The 19,653-nt window shown below is 37.8% G+C and overlaps 3 protein-coding genes across 3 annotated transcripts; 2 read left to right on the top strand and 1 right to left on the bottom strand.

The window, feature by feature from the left end:
• Positions 1–729: 729 nt before the first annotated feature.
• Positions 730–3,763, top strand: LOC117301690 (E3 ubiquitin-protein ligase TRIM56-like). Its single transcript, XM_033785718.1, has 3 exons — positions 730–2,002; positions 2,348–2,495; positions 3,256–3,763. Exons 1-3 carry the CDS (start codon positions 730–732, stop codon positions 3,761–3,763), a joined length of 1,929 nt encoding a protein of 642 aa, XP_033641609.1.
• Positions 3,764–7,019: 3,256 nt separating this feature from the next.
• Positions 7,020–12,266, bottom strand: LOC117301652 (gamma-secretase subunit PEN-2-like). Its single transcript, XM_033785674.1, has 4 exons — positions 12,085–12,266; positions 11,063–11,174; positions 10,284–10,388; positions 7,020–8,311 (listed from the first exon to the last, which is right to left on the bottom strand). The coding sequence occupies exons 2-4, from the start codon at positions 11,121–11,123 to the stop codon at positions 8,172–8,174; spliced, it is 306 nt and encodes a 101-aa protein (XP_033641565.1). The 5' UTR covers positions 11,124–11,174; positions 12,085–12,266; the 3' UTR covers positions 7,020–8,171.
• A 224-nt stretch (positions 12,267–12,490) lies between these two features.
• LOC117301608 (splicing factor U2AF 35 kDa subunit-like) lies at positions 12,491–17,707 on the top strand. The gene is made up of 5 exons (XM_033785632.1): positions 12,491–12,825; positions 14,182–14,336; positions 14,989–15,140; positions 15,613–15,746; positions 17,003–17,707. Exons 1-5 carry the CDS (start codon positions 12,782–12,784, stop codon positions 17,208–17,210), a joined length of 693 nt encoding a protein of 230 aa, XP_033641523.1. The 5' UTR covers positions 12,491–12,781; the 3' UTR covers positions 17,211–17,707.
• The last annotated feature ends 1,946 nt before the right edge of the window (positions 17,708–19,653 follow it).

Raw genomic sequence — 19,653 nt, 5'->3', positions numbered from 1 at the left:
TTTGTGGATAATTTGTCTGTAAGAAAATATGTACACTAAAAGTACTTTTAAAAAACCATTTGAATTTAGAAGTAAACAATTTTAATTAATAAAGGTGTTAAACCATGACTGGAAAGTCTGTGGATTCTTGACTATATAAATACAAGACATGCCGTGCATAAGGGTGTATGGGCTAGTATAGGTTGTAGTTAGAATGTATGTAGTTATTAGTATCATCAATTACTTGTTAATAACATAACTGATAAGTGTTAATTAACATACACTGATTACTTGAAATATTTACACAGGGCGTTAACTGTATTAAAAGATAATTAATCTCTATATTATTGTTTTAGATTATTCGTAAGTTGTCCCAACGTTGGCCCAACGCTGTAAACAAACGTCGTTACGACGTCAGCTGCCGAAGTTGGGCCAATTAAAAAATATTATGTTGTCCCAACGTTTAACTAAAACGTCTAACGAACGTTGGGCGTGCAGACGTCGGCAAAAAAGTTGCCGACGTCGGAACGGGGTTGGGCTTACGTTAGCCCAACGTCCTCGACGTTTGCCCGATGTAAAAAACAACGTCACCACAAACGTCACTTGTCAACGGTTGCCCTACCAAAAATGTGAAAACTGACCCGGGATAAGTCGGCCACCACGAGATCAAGATCCGGGTCAAATGTTCATTAATTTTCTTTGGTTGCTAAAATAATCTAGTTTCTATTTTTATTTTTTCTGCTAGGTAAAATGGCGAGTGCATCTGCAGTACTCACGGAAATTGGTAAAGACTTTTTGGAATGTGGTATCTGTTTTGAACGGTACACACATCCCAAAATCCTCAGTTGCGTTCACAGCTTCTGTGAAAAATGTTTGGTTCAATACTATGGCAACGATGTTGTAAAAACTTGTCCAGTGTGTCGACAAGAGACACGACTACCAGTGCCAGGGGGCATCAGTGGCCTCAAGACCAATGGGTTCATAATAACATTGAGGGAAAAAGTCGAGCTCCAGGAGAAGGTTGCCAAACTATCAGACAAAGCACGACGAACATGTGAATTATGTACTGAGAACGAGGTTACACATCATTGTTTAAACTGCTCTCAGAATATCTGCCAGGGCTGCATGAACATTCACAGGCGAATCAAAGTTTCAGCTGGTCACACAGTCGGAACCTTGGAAGATATTCGCGAGGGAAAGGTTACCCTACCAGAGGTACAAAAGGAGTATACATGTAACACGCACAAGGGTGAGATCAATCGATTCTACTGTGAGACATGTCATGTCTTGATTTGTCACGTCTGCACTGTTGTTAACCATTGCAAACCCGAGCATCAGTACATTGATTGCGCCACAGCTTCTTCCAAATATAAGAAGGGTTTTAAAGAACTATTTCCCACCATTAACAATGAAATCAAACATGTTGAAGAATGTTTAGATCTTGCATGCAAAGCTCAGCAACAATTTGAAAGGAAAGTTTCACAAACAGTGCAAGAGGTGAAGAAGGAAGCAGATTGGGCGAGGGACAAAGTGAAAGCCGAAGAAGACCGAATTCTGCGAGAGATCCGGGTCCTAAAGGAGGATCGCAGCACAGCATTTGACGAACAAATAAAAACAATGCAATCTTTGCTTCAGAGGAAGCAAGATACGCTGACCATCGCAAGAGATGTCACAAACAAAGGCTCAGATAGTGACTTTCTGTCTTTATTTCCAATCATCGACCAAGATTTGACTTTCTTAAAAAGTAATAAAGTCCCACCTCAGATTGACGCAAGTTTTCACTATCAGCGCCTCGATCAGACTGGTTCCATTAAACTAGGCAACCTGGAAACCGGAACTAAGTGGAAGCTGCGTCTTGAAGTCAGTCAGCATTGGATGATGATGGAGTCTTTTTGTGATATAGCAGCTCTGCCAGGTGACAGACTTGCAGTAACTACCGCCATCACCCCACTTTCACGTGATGGAAAATTGGTTATCTGCAGAACTGATGGTAAACATGAGAAAACTATTCCAATGAAGCTAAGTAAGTGTTCCGATGAAAACATGTTATTTCAATATCTCAACAGGAGGGCTTCGATAGCTTGTGTGAAACAAAGATGCAATGACGTTTGTAATTACAATCTTTGTGCCAAAGACGTGACGGGGGGGGGGGAAGACAAACCAGCAAAAAAGAAAAAATGACTCTTCGAAAATGGGCTCTGACATTATTTTCATGGTCGACATGTCGTCTGCTCCCGACTGCGAGGGTGGTGTGGGTTTGATTGCTGAACGAATTACCAATTGGACTCACGAATTAAAAAACTAGTCTGCTAGATTTTCATGTAATCATTACAGGGTTTTTATTCTATTTGTTTTCTTATGTCAGTAGGGGGTCAAAATGGCATAGCATCTTTTCGCAATGGCTTAATGGTGGCTGATTATCAGGATGGATGTGTCCGGATCTACAATAAGGATTTCACAACCTCTCAGCTTCATCCATTCCTTGATGTAAAGATAGACGAAACGAGTAGGAGAAAGTAAAACATTTTTTATATTCAATTAATTGCGTTCTCTCAATATAATATTTTCATCCCCCTTAAATACTGTTTTTTTCTTCGAAATCATTTCGTTCCCTTAGAAAAAAGTCCTTCCCCCAAAATGCAAATTGTTTTCCTCGAAATAAACTTTGCTCATTTGATTTCAGCCACGCCCAAACAAACAAAGGCTCAGATTGTGACTTTCTGTCTTTATTTCCAATCATCGACCAAGATTTGACTATTTTAAAAAGTAATTATGTCCCACCTCAGATTGACGCAAGTTTCCACTATCAGCGGATCGATCAGACTGGTTCCGGTAAACTAGACAACCTTTGGCAAGCGTCAATACCAGGACGGAAAGCACATCAAATTAAGTCTGTTTATCTTATGTCGTGCATTGAATTTAATTGAATTGAAATTACATAAAATAATTCGTTCCTCAAAATAACAATTCGAAGGAACGAATTATTTTAGCGACTACCGATGCCTTTTTAATTTTCAATTAATATTACGAGATCGCCGTAGAACTAAAACAGCCTGCTAATGTGTCTTTTTGTTTGCTTTGTATTGTTGATTTTCGGTGGGGGGGGGGGGTCAGGGTCCACATTGTTGCTTTTTAATTAAATTAAACCTTTATTGAATTGTTTCAAGGGAGCAGGGAGACGTTGATATCGAAGCTAAGGAAACATAATTTCGATGGAATGAAATAAGTAATTATTTTTTAACCATCGTATAATTTCTTTTGCAATTGTCTCTTTAGAGGATATCTTGATTTTTTCGATTCCTACACGTGCATTTGTGTGAAGAAAGATGGTACTATTCTGGTAGGACTCTCCACGGAGAACGCGATAACCTTAATACACCGTCCTGCTGGTAAGCCAATATACACTACACGTATATCACTGCCGAAGTCACCGCGGTTCTTGGCCACTGACTGCAATGACACAATAGTTGTCAGTGGCCGTGATGAAGTTATTATTGTTATCGATGACCAAGGTGCTACCCTTTTCACCATCAAACCAACCATGAATGGTCAGCCTGTCAGCTTCTGCAGTGGCGTATGCTGCGACGGCTCCGATATCTACGTGGCAGTTTATACCAACCGTTACCATGGTCCTGGTCATATCCATCGTTATGGTGGTGATGGGAAGTTCATCTCCTGTATTATTCAGGGTCTGCGTCCGCCAATGGGAATCACATTCACGGAAGATGGACAACACTTGGCAGTAGTAGACGATAACGGTGTGAACATTTACCAAAAGGTATAATTCTGTCCACTTCGTTACCTAACCAGTCGGAAGTCGTTGTTTTTGTTTTAAGCGGTTTCGGCAATAATTATAGCAGAAACACAGTGCACCCTTTTCGACCCGATTAAAAAAAATAAAATAAAAAATAAATGGTTTCAGCAACACAGCCATTAAACTACCCATTTTTTTGTTATCCAGATCACCCTTTTACTTAGGGGGGTTTCGGCCTTAGCCATAACGTAGGCCTACATTGTTTCGTCAATATTTTCATTGTTTGAAATTAAAATCATCAACGCAAATAGTTTTAGACTTTAAACTCACCATGAACTTAGTAATTAGCGTGCAAGTTAAAAAACTAAATGCAAATCGTTTGAATTGAAATAAACTTCACAAAATATTCTCATTACTTTTTACCAATTCAGCTAACCTTTCACAACATTTATAATAATAATAATAAAAAACGGCACTGATATAGCGCTTCACACAAAGGTCCCGAAGCGCTTTACAAAGAAATAAAAGTCAATGATTAAACAGGGGCCAATTTCATAGAGCTGCTAAAATTTTGCTTAAGCACGAAAATAACTTGCTTATTTTAAACATGTTACTGGACAAAGTTTCATGCCATATACTTTGCTTGTGACTGGTATTTAGCCGTTGTTTGCTTAGCATAACAATCGAGTCTTGGACGGTAATCTGATTTTACTGAGCAAGGATTTTTTTGCTTAAGCAGAATTTTGTGCTTAAGCAGCTCTATGAAATTGGGCCCAGGTGAGTATTCAGCAGATGTTTAAAAAATTGTTCTCGTTTGGAGCAGTTCTGATGTTGTGCGGCAAATTGTTTCCAGAGTGACGGTGAAGATTATGAGAACGATATTTGTACATGTATATAGTTTTTAGGGGCTTCGACCCACTAGCCGAAACGCTTATTGTTTTGGAAAAGATGTTTGGGGTAATGTTTTTTCCTTCTTCTTGTATGATTCACCAGGTTCACATTACCCTCACACAGTTGAGGATAATGATGGTAAAAAGCTTCCCTTAGAAGTATTACTTGCTAATGTGCTGTAGTTTTTGAGAAATGAGTAAACCAAGTCACGAGACTAATTTTCGTTTCCTGAGGAGACGAAAATTATTTTATAATAATAATAATAATACAAATTTATACCGCGCTTAATACTACGTTTCTAAGCGCATGGTACTGGTGTCCTAGTGAAGACTATAGTAAACCAGGGCAACAGCACCAAAAACAAAGGACAATAAACACATAAAACAAAATAAGCATAACAAAAGCAGAAATAAACATGAGAAATAAACACAATAACGGAAAATAACAAGCTGCAGAACAAGCTGCAGAATGGGGTAACTTTACAAAGATTTTAGCATGTAAAACGTATTTTCGTGACATTGTTTTACTCATTTGTCAAAAACTACTACTTGCGCCCGATAGTTTAGTTTGCTTCCATGTTTATTTCGTACACTTTCAGTTGGTAAAATGTTACTTTAAGTATTTTGTTGCCAAGGTTTTGTAGTTTTGTTTTAAGGGACTTTGAAGTATGTTTACATTTATTGTAACTATACTAACACAACGGATTAAGCTAAAATGTTCACTTTTTTGTTTCAGTTTGTAAAATGCTTTTTATAAGTACTTTATAGTTATTGCCTAGGTTTTGTAGTTTTTGTTTTAAAGGCAGTGGACACTATTGGTAACTTATTACTCAAAGTAATTTTTAGCATAAAACCTTACGAGTAAAGAAAAGAGGTTGATAGTATTAAACATTGTGAGAAACGGCTCCCTCTGAAGTGACATAGTTTTCAAGAAAGAAGATATTTCCACGAATTTGATTTCGATACCTCAGATTTAGAATTTGAGGTCTCGAAATCATCCATCTAGAAGCACATAACTTCGTGTGACAGACAATTTTTTTTTCTTCATTACTATCTCGCAACTTCGACGACCAATATTGAGCTAAAATTTTCACAGGTTTGTTATTTTATGCATAGAGATTCACTAAGTGAGAAGACTGGCTTTGACAATTACCAATAGTGTCCACAGCTTTAAGGGGCTTTGAAGTATTTTTTTACACGATTGTTATTACAAACAACGGATTAAGCTAAAATGTTCACTTGTTTGTTAATTCATGCATTATTGTTGATCAATCAAAACATGACTGGAATACTCAAAAACAAACATGCCAACAACACATCCTTTTCGTCTTCATACAACTCACACCTGTTATCTTAATGTAACTCCTCGTACAAATGGTAACCCTCTTGTAACTTGACCATGAGCAAGCCAGTTCTGCCGACTACCCCCGGCAGATTAACTGACCCATGTGATGATAATGTGAATACTTTCACTCACTGAAAAAAAGGATGTATATACTTTCCAAGATTTGGTGGCCCTACTTGGAAATTCTTTAATGGAGATTTCCCGCAATGAAACATGGATACTCACCGTGACTGTTATTATTATAAAGTTCTACAAATCCTTGATGATAGCCATAGTTACTGTCCATCTAACCCGAAAAGCAGTGCATGAATCTTTAATGATTTGTTGTTAAAAAAAAATCATTGATCAGGTTTGTGTTTAAATGCATTGCAAGTGTTGCGCGATTTTCGGCCGCGACTCGCCCTTCAAATAAGCAATCATCGCGTCGATATTTGTTTTCGCCCATTGCCTTTTTAAAGGTATTTTGTTTTCTCTAAATCGTTTATAAAAAGGAAATCCTTACCAGAAAAATCTGGAAATTTTTGAGGGTGGCAATCATGTACAGAAAAAAGAAATTGCATCCGGGTCAGCCTAAAAATCAGTCAATGTAGCGCCCTCTGCTGTTGACTTATATATACAAACAACGTCGCCAAAAGGCAAGTGTTCCTAGATAGCCAAGTACGACGCAATGATACATTTTGAACCAGTTTAACTTTAACAATTATGTTGTGTTTATCTGTTTACTTTTTAATGACATACATGCAGTTACTTGAGTTATAAGCTGATGACATTGCACATCTTTTAACAATTCTCTTCTACAGATTAAAAAAATTAACATTAAAATATAATATTTACATTTATTGTATAACTGTGTCCCTTTGTAATTTGGTTTCATTTAATTATTTCAACAATGTTGTTTCAGGAAAAGCGACTTAAGTGGGATCGGATCTCAACAACAAAAACTAGCTCTAATAAACAGTTTTTAATTGAAATGGGAACTTCAGTATATTATGGTACATAACAATGGCACGTATCCAAACCCCTTAACATGAGACAACCGTTACCCCCCCCCCCCCCCCCCCCCCTTCAACAATTTACTGGAGAGCAGCAATCCACCTGGACTCCTTACACAACCCCAGCCCAGATAATATGGAATTCCTCGAGAGATAATGAAGGATATGCTGTCCGCTGTGGCACCCCAACCCATCCCTCCCAACTCCTTACACACAACCCATCCAAACCACTTCCTTACAGTACACCCCCAACCCACCTTGACTCCTCTCCAACCCACCCCAGCTCCTATGGAATTCCTCGAGAGATAATAAAGGATATGCTGTCCGCTGTGGCACCCCCAACCCATCCCTCCTAACTCCTTACACACAACCCATCCAAACCACTTTCTTACAGTACACCCCCAACCCACCTTGACTCCTCTCCAACCCACCCCAGCTCCTATGGAATTCCTCGAGAGATAATAAAGGATATGCTGTTCGCTGTGGCACCCCCAACCCATCCCTCCTAACTCCTTACACACAACCCATCCAAACCACTTTCTTACAGTACACCCCCAACCCACCTTGACTCATCTCCAACCCACCCCAGCCCAGATCCTATGGAATTCCTTGAGAGATAATGAAGGATATGCTGTCCGCTGTGGCACCCAAACCCATCCCTCCCAACTCCTTACACACACCCATCCGACCCACTTCCTTACACCCCAACTCACCTGGACTCCTCTCAAGCCACCTAAGCCCAGATCCTAGGGAATTCCTTGAGGGACGATAAGCTACCTGCTAGTGCACCCCACCCCACCCAACTCCTTACACAACTCACCCTAGCCCAGATCCTAGGGAACTCCTTGTGGGACGATGAAGGATACGCTATCCGATGGGGCACCCCAACCCATCCCACCCAACTCCTTACACAACCCACCTAAGCCCAGATCCTAGGGAATTCCTTAACCCATCCCACCCACTTCTTTACACAGCACAACCCACCCAACTCCTTACACAACCCACCCAAACCCAGATCCTAAGGAATTCCTTGAGGGACGATGAAGAATATATGCTATCCATTGTGACACCCCAAACCCACCCAACTCCTTAGACAACCCACCCGAACCAAGATCCTAAGGAATTCCTTGAGGGACGATGAAGAATATATGCTATCCGCTGTGACACCCCAACCCACCCAACTCCTTAGACAACCCACCCAAACCCAGACCCTAGGGAATTCCTTGTGGGACGATGAAGGAAATGCTATCCGCTGTAGCACCCCACCTGGATCGATTGAGCTGGAACAACGTTATCCAAGTGATCAGAGCGGCCGTCCATATCACGGACCCAATGCACGATCTGATTAAATCTAGAGAAGATAAAGGAACGAATGAGATTCATTTAAGAGAAGGTAAACATTTCATAGACACTTGTAAGAAAGTATTGTTTGAAGCATTGCAATGCATGGTGTGGAGAAATAGGAACTATCAATAAATAGTAAACTTGCAGGTATTTGTAAGAAGCCTACGGCAGACTGCAACTATCTAAGAGGTAAATATACTCTTAATCCTAAACAGTGACTGAAGCCTATTCATATGTCACTGTCCTGTATTAAAAATTGTGCTTTTTAAAACACTATTAAAACTTTACATAATAAACATAAATAATAATAATAATAATAATGCATTTATAATGTGCCATTTATCTAGTGTACAAGACCCTCTTCTGAGGCGCAGAACAAAAAAACAAAACATATACAACAAAAAGGAAATATAGTGTACAATAAAAAATTATACAATGAATAATCTAAGTCAAGACATGTAACGAGCTAAGTGTATGAGGATGTAAATAAATGAGTTTTCAGCAAGTTTTTAAACAATGGAAGAGAACCACAGCGATGTAATTAGGTAAACCATTTCAAAGTTTAGGAGCACAAGCGGAAAAGGCACATATTAGTCAGATAAAAGTAATGGCAAACCATTGCAATAAACAAAGTCAATAACAATTCAAAAACCAGAAAAGAGTAAACATCAATCAAAATGGGTGGAAATAAACAAATGAAATAATAATACATCAAGAAATAATGCAGTGTGTAACAATGACAAATAAATGCAAAGACAAGTAAAATAGTAATATTAAAAACAAATGTGCAATTAAAAATCAAATATTTATCTACATGTAATATGCAGAATAGAAGGCAATGAAAAGCAGTAAAAAGGTTAATTTATGTAATTCATGTAATTGTAAAGGACTGATACTTCAACAGAGGACATTAAAGGCAGTGGACACTATTGGTAATTACTAAACATAATTGTTAGCATAAAACTTTTCTTGGTGACGAGTAATGGGGAGAGGTTGATGGTATAAAACATTGTGAGAAATGGCTCCCTCTGAAGTGCCTTAGTTTTCGAGAAAGAAGTCATTTTCAACGAATTTGATTTCGAGACCTCAGATTTAGAACTTGAGGTCTCGAAATCAACCATCTAAACGCACACAACTTCGTGTGACTAAAGTGTTTTCTTCTTTCATTATTATCTCGCAACATTGATGACCGATTGAGCTCAAATTTTCACAGGTTAGTTTTTTATGCATATGTTGAGATACACCAACTGTGACGGCTAGTCTTTGACAATTTACCAATAGTGTCCACTGCCTTTAATCATTGCTTTGGTGCCCTTTGAAAAGGTCATTTGGTGCATGCCCTCTGAAAGTATCCAAGGTGCTCTTCACAAAATGTCAATGTGCAAATTTGAATTTGGAAAGCACCCTTCATATTAAGGACAAAATTTTCCTAGCCCTCACAAGAATGTAGTATCAGGCCTGAATGTAAACGCATGTCACCGAGGAAGAGCCCTTGGTGTACAGACTCAAGTTTTGGTGGGTAAGTTGTCAGAGTATGGGGTAGAATCCCTGTCCTGACACTGTTTGTCCTTGAGCAAGACACCTTGCTACAATTGCTTCTCTTCACCCAGGGGTACATGGGTACCTGCGATAGCGAGATGGTTGGCAGCACAGATTGTATGCAGTATTAGGAATGCAATTTATGTCTCAGTGACAAGAAGTAATTATGTTCAAAGCCCAATGCTCAAACATCATGATAGGAAAAAGATTCATTAATTAAAACATTAATAAATAGAGATTTGTATAGCGCAATTTTCACCCAAAAATCAATCAGCGCATTACAACACGTATTCAAAACTTTTGTTAAAATTTTTTTAGATAAAAAGTACTGAAAAATTACAACCTACATGTACTTCAAAATGTACATACAAGCACAATGACATAAAAGAAAAATTAAAAAAGAAAAGTCTTCACTTAAAATTATCAATGAATTGGTTTACATTTTTTCATTTGTTTCTGCTCATCGAATGCTGGTCTTATAAACGCTTCCTTGAAGAACCAAACAAAGTTGATGAACCACAAGAAAGGCAGCAAGAAGAAACCACCTGAAGAAAACAATCAATAAAGAAAGGATGTCACAGTCAAGCTGATGTTTATTTAAAGGAACATTACAGAATTGTTTTTTGCTAACAAAACAGTTGCTGACAGTGTAAGCACTTGATGTAATCCACCATATACATAAATTGACAAACCTGTAGAAGTTTGAGATTGTATGGCCGTCTTGGTCACGAGAGAATAGTGAAAAACCGATTACAAATTTTGCATTGCATCGATGCCAAAAAAATGAAAATGAATAAAACGCTCACTGAGCAATAAACTCCAAACGCGAAGTTAGATTATTTATTTTTCATCAAATATGACATTTCAGACAGAACTATTTCAAGGGATGTTTTGAACTATCATCATCATTAGACCGTGTAAGTTTTATGTAAATCTGTGATCATCACGATTTTTGTTTCTTACCAATTCTGTACCATTCCTTTAACTGAGACGGCAACGTAAAAACTAAAATTGTCAGGGGGAGGGGGGCAGAGGAAGGGTACACAATTTTTTTTCTGGGGGGCCCTGGCTTCTATAGTACAATTCTTCATTCATTATAACGGAAACCAAACACAAAGTGCCTTGTTAATCTAAATTTGATTTATTTTTTTTTGTCATTATGACTGGGCCCTTCCCTTGTCGATTTTCAACTAACACAATTTCAGGAATCAGGATTTACCGATGTAATATTTGCGACACAACCCCAACTTGTCGACATCTGAAAGCTTCTCCAGATTCATTGCTGACTTGTTGTAGATGAAGATGAAACCACGAAACACAGTCTCGAGGACCTGATGGGATATGGGGAAACAAAATCAAAATTACCAAATTACATCATTCATCGTGTGATTTCATTTAATAAGTCATTATAATGAATCCGTTTAATATAATGAGTTGAGAAATTGGTTATGTATTACAAATCATAATTTTTCCTAGTACAACACAATTTTTTTTTAGTACAACTAATATTAATAATTCTCGCTATATTTAAGCGTACTGATTTACTAATACTAACCCCCTTTTTGTAGTTGCTTCTTCACTTAAATAAATGTCTCGTCAATTGTCTTTTATGTATAACAGACCATGTCAGTCTCAGTACATTTATCAACTATCATGCAACGGAGGAGTCCAACCTGGGCTATCACAGACACAGTATCCAGTCTAGTCACTGGACTCCATTTAATGTCGAAGGTTTCCATATCCTGCCACCACTTTTTCACCCATTATTAATATTATGCCCTGCTACAGTTATAAAAACTTAAACTTTGAACAATAGGAAAGGTTTCCGTATGGCGCCACCACTTTTTCATTCGATATGAAATAGTATAGTATCTAATTTACCTCAATGAGATATCCCTTTTTGTAAAAATAAGTGGAAAGGTGGTGGCGCCATACGGAAAGTTATCCGAACAATAAAACATAAAAGTACCTAATTATTTACCAAACAAAAATGATATTTATTATTCCTTTTTCTTTTTGTGGAAATAGGTGAAAAGGTGGTGGTCGTGGATTTTATTTCTTATTTTTGTCCGGATTCTCTTCTTTTTTTTTCTTTTTTTTTGCGGGGGGGGGGGGGGGGGGGGTAAGTTTTTTACACACACACTGTAGGCCCTACTGAATCATCAATAAATAATCAGTGTTCATTGATTTGAGTAAAGATTGTACATGTTGAAATTGAAGTGAATAGTTGTAAAAACTCACCAAAACAAAGACTGAGGAAACTTGTTGTGTTTATTTGCGGTTTTCTAGCTATCCCAGAGTATAATTCGTAGAGCTTATTCACAAAACTACACTTAAAAACAGTCTCATTGTCATCACAATAATAAGGAAAGAACTAGAAACAAATAAAGCCGACACTGCCTCAGAAACCGGAACTGGAAATAAATTTTGACAACACAACTTTGTGATCTACTAAAATAATTTAACTACAAATTTAGTAGTTTAAAATAAATTTTTTTCTAAAAACCAAGTTAGACCTACAATACTTATTTTCTTTAATAATAAGTTAAAGTTTGATTTAATTTACGTCACAATATAAAACTAATTTGACAGCATAATGAACGAGGATAACACTGTCAATTCGCCCCACACGGCGTTAGAGCTTTACGCCCCCATCGCAAGTTTCATACAACTTTTTTATTTATCAAATCCTTCAAAAGTTACACAATCATACTGTTTTAAAAGAATGCTGTTTTCAGCTCATAATTAAAAGCTATTACTTAGTTTTGTCTTAAATTTTAATTGATGTTGAAAAATATATGCTGTAATTTATTTAGAAATTTTACCGACGCGTTAATCGAAGTGGGGCGAAAAGGTTTTGGGGCGAGAAACGTTTTCTCACAAAAACGATAATCCAACGCGAGAGAGTTCGTCGTGAGTTCACTAACAAAAAAGCAACATGGCGGAGTATTTAGCGTCGATTTTTGGAACAGAGAAAGACAAGTAAGTTTGAGTGTTTTCCTCAGTTGATGTTCTTATTTGTATTTTAACGAGTGTCCTACACAGATATACGATTGGAGAATTTGCTTGGTAATTTCTCCTTTCGTTTTTGTTTCTTATTTCAATTGGTTGATGTAATTTTGACAAAAAATACCACGGCGTCCACGCTCATGCGCTGGCCTGCGTCGTCGCGGGACCAGTCGCTGAGTCGTCAGCATGCCCAGTTCTTCACCCGGGATAACTTTCCGTATGGCGCCACCACTTTTTCACTCATTTTTACAAAAAGGGATATATGAATCAGGTAAATAAGTTCCTATATTATTTTATATCGAATGAAAAAGTGGTGGCGCCATACGGAAACTTTTCCATTTTTTTTCCCTTTTTGCTGATACTATGAATATGATAGTGATTGTTTTTTAATTTTTTTTATTTTTTAAATATATATTATTTTTCAAATTTTGATTTAAAGCCATTGGAGCCTTTTTCACAGGTTTGTTATTTGATATAGAAGTTGTGATACACGAAGTGTGGGCCTTGGACAATACTGTTTACCGAAAGGGTCCAATGGCTTTAAAGCCATTGGACCCTTTCGGTACAGCAAAAAAAAAAGTTCACAGATTTACAAATAACTTACAGGGTTTACAGAAGGTAGTGGTGAAATACTTGTCTTGAAATATTAATCAATGAAATGCTTTACTTTTTGAGAAAACAGTAAAACAATATCAATTCTCGTTAACGAGAATTACGGATTTATTTTAAACACATGTCATGACACGGCGAAACGCCAATTGGTTTTACTGTTTTCTCAAACATTAAAGCATTTCATGGAATAATATGTCAAGAGAAGTATTTCACCACTACCTTCTGTAAACCCTGGTTGAAGATGCGTCAAAGTCTGCGACGTGGCGATCGAACGTTTGCACACCTTAGAGTTAGGCAAAAAAAACTAAAACAAAAACTGACGTCCTACCAGGGCTACATGAGGACCTGTGTTAACACTATTACTGTGTTAGTATTAACAGGGTCGGATTTTTAAAAAGATTTGCTGGTAGGCATTCACTATTATTGTTTTATGAAACAGACGGTTACACGTTTTCGAGAGCATCACTTTAGATTCGGAAAAAGCTCCTACGCCAGTCCTTTTGAAAAGATGGAGGTGTTTTTTTTCTTCACAAAAAATTGAAAAATAACAAAGGATGCGGCCCCCAAAAAGGATGCGGGCGGGGACGATCAACTGTTTTTGTTTTAGTTTTTTTTGCCTAACTCTAAGGTGTGCAAACGTTCAATCGCCACGTCGCAGACTTTGACGCATCTTCAACCAGGTTGAACAATTGGTTTTTTATTTGTGTGTTTTTTCAGAGTCAACTGTTCCTTCTACTTCAAGATTGGTGCATGTCGCCATGGGGACCGTTGCTCTCGACTTCACAACAAGCCAACGTTCAGTCAGACGATTGTTCTGTCCAACATTTACCAGAATCCACAGAATACTGCGCAGAGTGCAGATGGAGGAAACAGTAAGAAAGAAACTTCAATTATTATTATTTTGTTAAAGTTATTTGTTATCCCGCTTACTTCGTCAAGGCACTGGATACATTTGGTAAAATTTCCAAGACCAGTATTCTCACTTGGCAGGGCTGTATGTCTTGTTTGTGAAAGGGCAAGGGCACCAAGGCTGTTTCTCTTTGGCAAAGGGCACCACATGAGGAAATTGTAAATTTCTACTGGAGCATTTCAAGGGCACCAAGGCAATGACAAGGGGCAACGGAGGCAATCGCCTCCATGAAGTATTAGGCCTGCATGGTAATGGTGTACCCCAAAATAAGCATAAAAGAACAATTCTTTGCAAATTTGGGCTCAGTTGGTCATCAAAAAAGTAAGAAAATAGTGAAAGAGAAAAAAATCCTTTTTGCATAAATTTGTCTGATTTCAGATGCCTTAGAAAGGATCTTTGATTCCATTTTGTTAGCGAGAAACATTCAAACAAAATTTTGCTAACCAGACATTTTGTTTTGTTTTCTTGACAGTTTCCAATGTATCGGATGTAGAAATGCAGTGCACATTTTGACCACATTTTAGAAAGGCTTCTCAGATTCAGTTGTTTTAGTAAGAAACATAATTTCGAATACAATTTTGTAAACAATAACATTTGTTTTGTTTTCTTGACAGTATCCAACGTATCGGATGTAGAAATGCAGCAACATTTCGACGATTTCTTTGAGGAGGTTTTCACTGAACTGGAGGAGAAATATGGAGAAATTGAGGAAATGAACGTCTGCGACAATTTGGGAGACCATCTTGTGGGCAATGTCTACGTAAAGGTATTTTAAGATGTTTGGTTATGAAATAAAGTCCTCTTTTAACTTAAAACATTGTATTTGATTGAATTACTGTGAATGGTTTATGGTGGCAAACTGCTCAGAGCTATGTCGTTTATGTACGCATTCACCATTTTGTATAATAATGCTGAAATGTATAGTTTGTATGAACTATTAATATGAACAAGAGAGAAACAAATACACTGAATATAGAAGAAACCCCACTAAAGCAACAACAGCACTCTATACCACCAGGAATCACCAGGGCACCAAGGCAAATAACAAGAAGGAACCCCCTTCGTTGCCTTCCTGAAGTGTCAGCCACTGTGCTCGCCAAAGCATTCCTACTTTTTTCCAAGGACCAACCTGCATATTACTTGAGTGGGATTCGAACCCTTGACCTTTTTCATCTTTACTCCCGAGGTAAAATTAATACCTATTTACATGAAATGCTTCTTTAACAACTTTTTCGTAGTATCGCCGTGAGGAGGACGCGGAGTCAGCAGTCACCAATTTGAACAATCGATGGTTCAACGGTCAGCCAATCAGAGCCGAGCTGTCTCCGGTGACAGACTTCAGAGAGGCCTGCTGTCGCCAGTATGAAATGGGGTGAGTGGAAAAATGAAATGTTCTTAAAGACACTGGACACCTTTGGTAATTGTCAAAGACCAGTCTTCTCACTTGGTATATCTCAACATGCACAAAATAACAAACCTGTGAAAAATTGAACTCATTGGTCGTCGAAGTTGAGAAATAATGGAAGAAAAAACACCCTTGTCACACAAAGTTGTGTAATTTCAGATGCCTGATTTGGGGACCTAAAAATCTAATTCTGAGGTCTCAAAATCAAATTCACAGATTTTAGTAGAAAATTACTTCTTTCTCGAAAACTATGTTACTTCAGGGGGAGCTGTTCTTACAATGTTTTATACAATAACAGCTTTCCATTTCTTGTTGCCAAGTAAATTTTTTTATGCTAACAATTATTTTGAGTACCGGTAGTGTCCAGTGTATTTAACCTTTGACCTGGCTCTATAGGTTGTCATGGAGTCAATTCCTTTTATAGGCATTTTGCTCTTTTGTGAGGGTTGCCCAAAAGGCCCTTCAGGGTGGGGAGGTGAACAAGAGCATATTGTATGGACAATAAAAAGCAGATATCGATCTACAAACTGTAAAAACCTTTTTTGCTCCCGGTGCACTCTCCCATTCAACTGGCTCTTTCCACAAAATTCCACGGGAGACTTTGAAAAGCAAATGCACAGTGCACAAACCAGGGTTTTTTGTTAGAGTACCAGCTGTACAAACGGAAGAAACCAATTGTCCATCCAATGCTGGCTGAAAAGGTGTCCGCCTAACTCTTATAAGGTGGCCATGACCGCAAGACTAAATAAATGTCACAACAATAATTGATGCACGCGGACACACTCAAGGTTAAATTTACAATTATTGCTCTTTCCAAAATTGTATTTACAAATCTCATTTAGGCGCATTTCTTAATCATATAAATCTTGACAAACTACTTGTAGTTTGTGGAAGACGTTTGGTCCCACAGTATGTGCGTAGACAGCAGGATTATTCTATGCCAGATTATGAGTAAGAGGGAAGCGGAGTACTGGTAAGCAGTGGAGGAGTGCCTTGCTGCATTGGCTTTCCAGAGAGTCGTGTTATAAATCAATCCTTTTTAGGTAATTTTTTTACAGTCCTGTTCCAGCTTTTGCCAAGACTTGGCCTAATAATGCTTGCTAATATGCTTAAAGTTAACTTCATCTCTCCTTACGCTGGCTTTGCTTTTCTTAATCCATCACATATCAACGTCATTATTGAATGATGAAATAGATGTCTGATACTGTTTTTTGTTGTTGTAGGGAATGCACCCGAGGTGGTTTCTGTAACTTCATGCATCTGAAGCCGATCTCTCGTCAGCTTCGGCGAAAGCTGTACGGGCTCCGGAAGAAGAGACGATCCCGCTCGCGCTCTCCAAGCAGAGAGAGGAAGAGGTCGCGCTCCCGGAGCCGAGACCGCTCCCGTCGACGAGGCAGGTCTGGGGAACGGGAGCGCTCCGGTCGGTTTTAAGGATAGAGAACTTCATCACTGCTGTTCATCAGCCCATCAGAAAATAACAGAAGTTTGTACAAAAAACATTTCAACTGGTATACATATAGCGGTTAATCCAGTTCTGGAATTACAAGATGGCCCCGGCCTCTGTCGTGGCCTTGGTGCCCCTTCAGATGTTTCCAACAGCAATTTAAGATTTCCCAATAAAAGTGCTCTGTGTAAGATTTCCGTAAGAAAGTGCTCTTGCAAAATAAAAATGGCTTTGCCTTCTCAAACATGAAATTCCAGGCCTGTTTATCACCTCGAGAAGAAAGGCATTATGACGAAGAAAAGAAGATGAAAAGATGAGTGTTGTTGCAGAAAACTCCAGCACTGTTTTTTTTAAATCTTAACCCCCTAGTTCCTAGTGATGCCCTGTAAATAAAAATCCAATGTTACTGGTCACATAAAACAAGTTTGACTACAGGAATATTATTCTTACCTTTGACCAAGATATACACTTGCTAAAAGACTTACACTTTTTTTACTTGTCTGCTTTTAGATTATAGCACCTTATGCTTCAGAAATGTTTTTAATTTGTGTTGTGTGTAACTTTTGCTGGACAAATTTTTGTGCTAAGCAAAAATTATCAGGGAACCGGCCATGCGTAATCTAATTTACACTGTACTTTCGCTGGTAACCCATTGCTGCTAAGCATTACTTTTCTGTGCTAAGCAGAAGTTTGAGCTGAACAGCTTTGTGAAATTTGGCTCAGGTCATATTTGTTAGAGGGGATTGCACAAAAAGTTGTACATGTATACCATATAAGAACATTCATACACCGAGGAAATTTGTTTTGTTGTTTAAAAAGAATTCAAGTTGTTCATTGTGTCATTTATTTCAAATGTTTAAAGATATTCTGGTGTTTATGTCGGCCACTATTTACCTTTAAGGTGTGCTACAAAAATGTTAAAACCACAACACATAATACTCTAGAGTGGAGTTCGTCCATTGATTAAAGCGTAAAATTTACAGCACATTTTTAAGCAACTTAAAACCTTCTAGAAATTGTCTGTGTCTTCTCTGTTTCCCTTCAAAAATATTAGATAACTATTAAGGTTGGGCTCTCGCTGTATGGGTCAATAGAGGGCGGTATTTATTCCCACAGTGGTTGATTTTTGGTTAGATTTGTTTTTTTCCTATAAAATGTTTGTAAACGATTTTCTTTAAACAATCTTACTACAGTACAGCTTTGTGTGAGACGGATATTATCAGAAACACAATCATTTGTATTCCCATACACATTTAACTTGATTAATTCCTAATTTTGTTTGGTTGTGATAAATGTTTTGTCAGTTGTCATATTATTTGCCTTTTTGGTTGACCAGATTTAAACAGTCTTAAACTATCCTCGAGATGTGCCAACACATTACGGGTGCTCCATTAAAGAAAGTCACTTTAAAAACATCCTTTCCGTCTAGCAACTTACACCTGTTACCTCCATGTATTTCCTTTTCCAAACAGTGGACTTTGGATCAAGAACTAACCAGTAGTTCTGCTGACTGCCCCAGGCAGATTAACTGTTCCTCTCATTAAAAACTTAAAGTTACTAGACACTATTGGTAATTGTCAAAGACCAGTCTTCTCACTTGGTGTATCTGAACATATGCTTAAAATAACAAACCTGTGAAAATTTGAGCTCAATCGGTCATCGAACTTACGAGATAATAATGAAAGTAAAAACACCCTTGTCACACGAAGTTGTGTGCGTTTGGATGCGGAATCAAATTCGTGGAAAATTACTTCTTTCTCGAAAACTATGGCACTTCAGAGGGAGCCGTTTTTCACAATGTTTTAAACCATCAACCTCTCCCCAGAACTCGTCACCAAGTAAGGTTTTATGCTAATCATTTGTTTGAGTAATTTCCAATAGTTTCCACTGCCTTTAAAGCCATTCAATGTAAAAACATTCACTAATTGAAAAGGATGTGTGCTTTCCGAGGTTGTGTGGCCATCTCACAGATTCCTTTAAAAAGGGTATTATGTACTTTGTGTAGGGCAAAAAAAAAAAACATTGTCCACAGATGTCCACTAAACTTACACAGTTTGAAGATAATGATAGTAGAAAGCTTCCCTGAAAATATTACTTGCTGAGGTGCTGTAGTTTTTGAGAAATGAGTAAAACAATGTCATGAAAATAATTTGCGTCTCACTGATCATGAGACGATAATTATTTTAATAGTTTTTTTTTCATGACATTGTCTTACCCGTTTCTCAAAAACTACAGCACCTCAGCATGTACTATTTTAATGTACGCTTTCTACTATCATTATCTTCAAACGGTGTAAGTTTAATGTAAATCTGTGGACATTGTGTTTTGTGTTACAAATCCTTCAAATGGATCTACCCTAGTGACCTATATTGTCACTTTTAATGTGCCGAGAATAAACGAAACATACCCCACATTGGATATTAATAATTA

Source organism: Asterias rubens, chromosome 17 (assembly GCF_902459465.1).
Source record: "Asterias rubens chromosome 17, eAstRub1.3, whole genome shotgun sequence".
NCBI classification, from domain to species: Eukaryota; Metazoa; Echinodermata; class Asteroidea; order Forcipulatida; family Asteriidae; genus Asterias; species Asterias rubens.
The sequence above is the reverse complement of the archived record's forward strand: the minus strand, read 5'-3'. Positions and strand labels throughout refer to the sequence as shown.

Excerpts from the sequence above, each read along its gene's own strand:
- LOC117301652 (XM_033785674.1), bottom strand. The coding sequence starts at position 11,123 with ATGAATCTGGAGAAGCTTTCAGATGTCGACAAGTTGGGGTTGTGTCGC. Across the intron at positions 10,389-11,062 it reads GTGTCGCAAATATTACATCG|GTGGTTTCTTCTTGCTGCCT; the intron begins GTAAATCCTGAT and ends TGTTTTCTTCAG. Across the intron at positions 8,312-10,283 it reads GCAGAAACAAATGAAAAAAT|ATTTAATCAGATCGTGCATT; the intron begins GTAAACCAATTC and ends TATCTTCTCTAG.
- LOC117301690 (XM_033785718.1), top strand. The coding sequence starts at position 730 with ATGGCGAGTGCATCTGCAGTACTCACGGAAATTGGTAAAGACTTTTTG. Across the intron at positions 2,003-2,347 it reads AACTATTCCAATGAAGCTAA|GGGGTCAAAATGGCATAGCA; the intron begins GTAAGTGTTCCG and ends TTATGTCAGTAG. Across the intron at positions 2,496-3,255 it reads GACGAAACGAGTAGGAGAAA|AGGATATCTTGATTTTTTCG; the intron begins GTAAAACATTTT and ends TTGTCTCTTTAG.
- LOC117301608 (XM_033785632.1), top strand. The coding sequence starts at position 12,782 with ATGGCGGAGTATTTAGCGTCGATTTTTGGAACAGAGAAAGACAA. Across the intron at positions 12,826-14,181 it reads TTTGGAACAGAGAAAGACAA|AGTCAACTGTTCCTTCTACT; the intron begins GTAAGTTTGAGT and ends GTGTTTTTTCAG. Across the intron at positions 14,337-14,988 it reads GAGTGCAGATGGAGGAAACA|TATCCAACGTATCGGATGTA; the intron begins GTAAGAAAGAAA and ends TTTTCTTGACAG.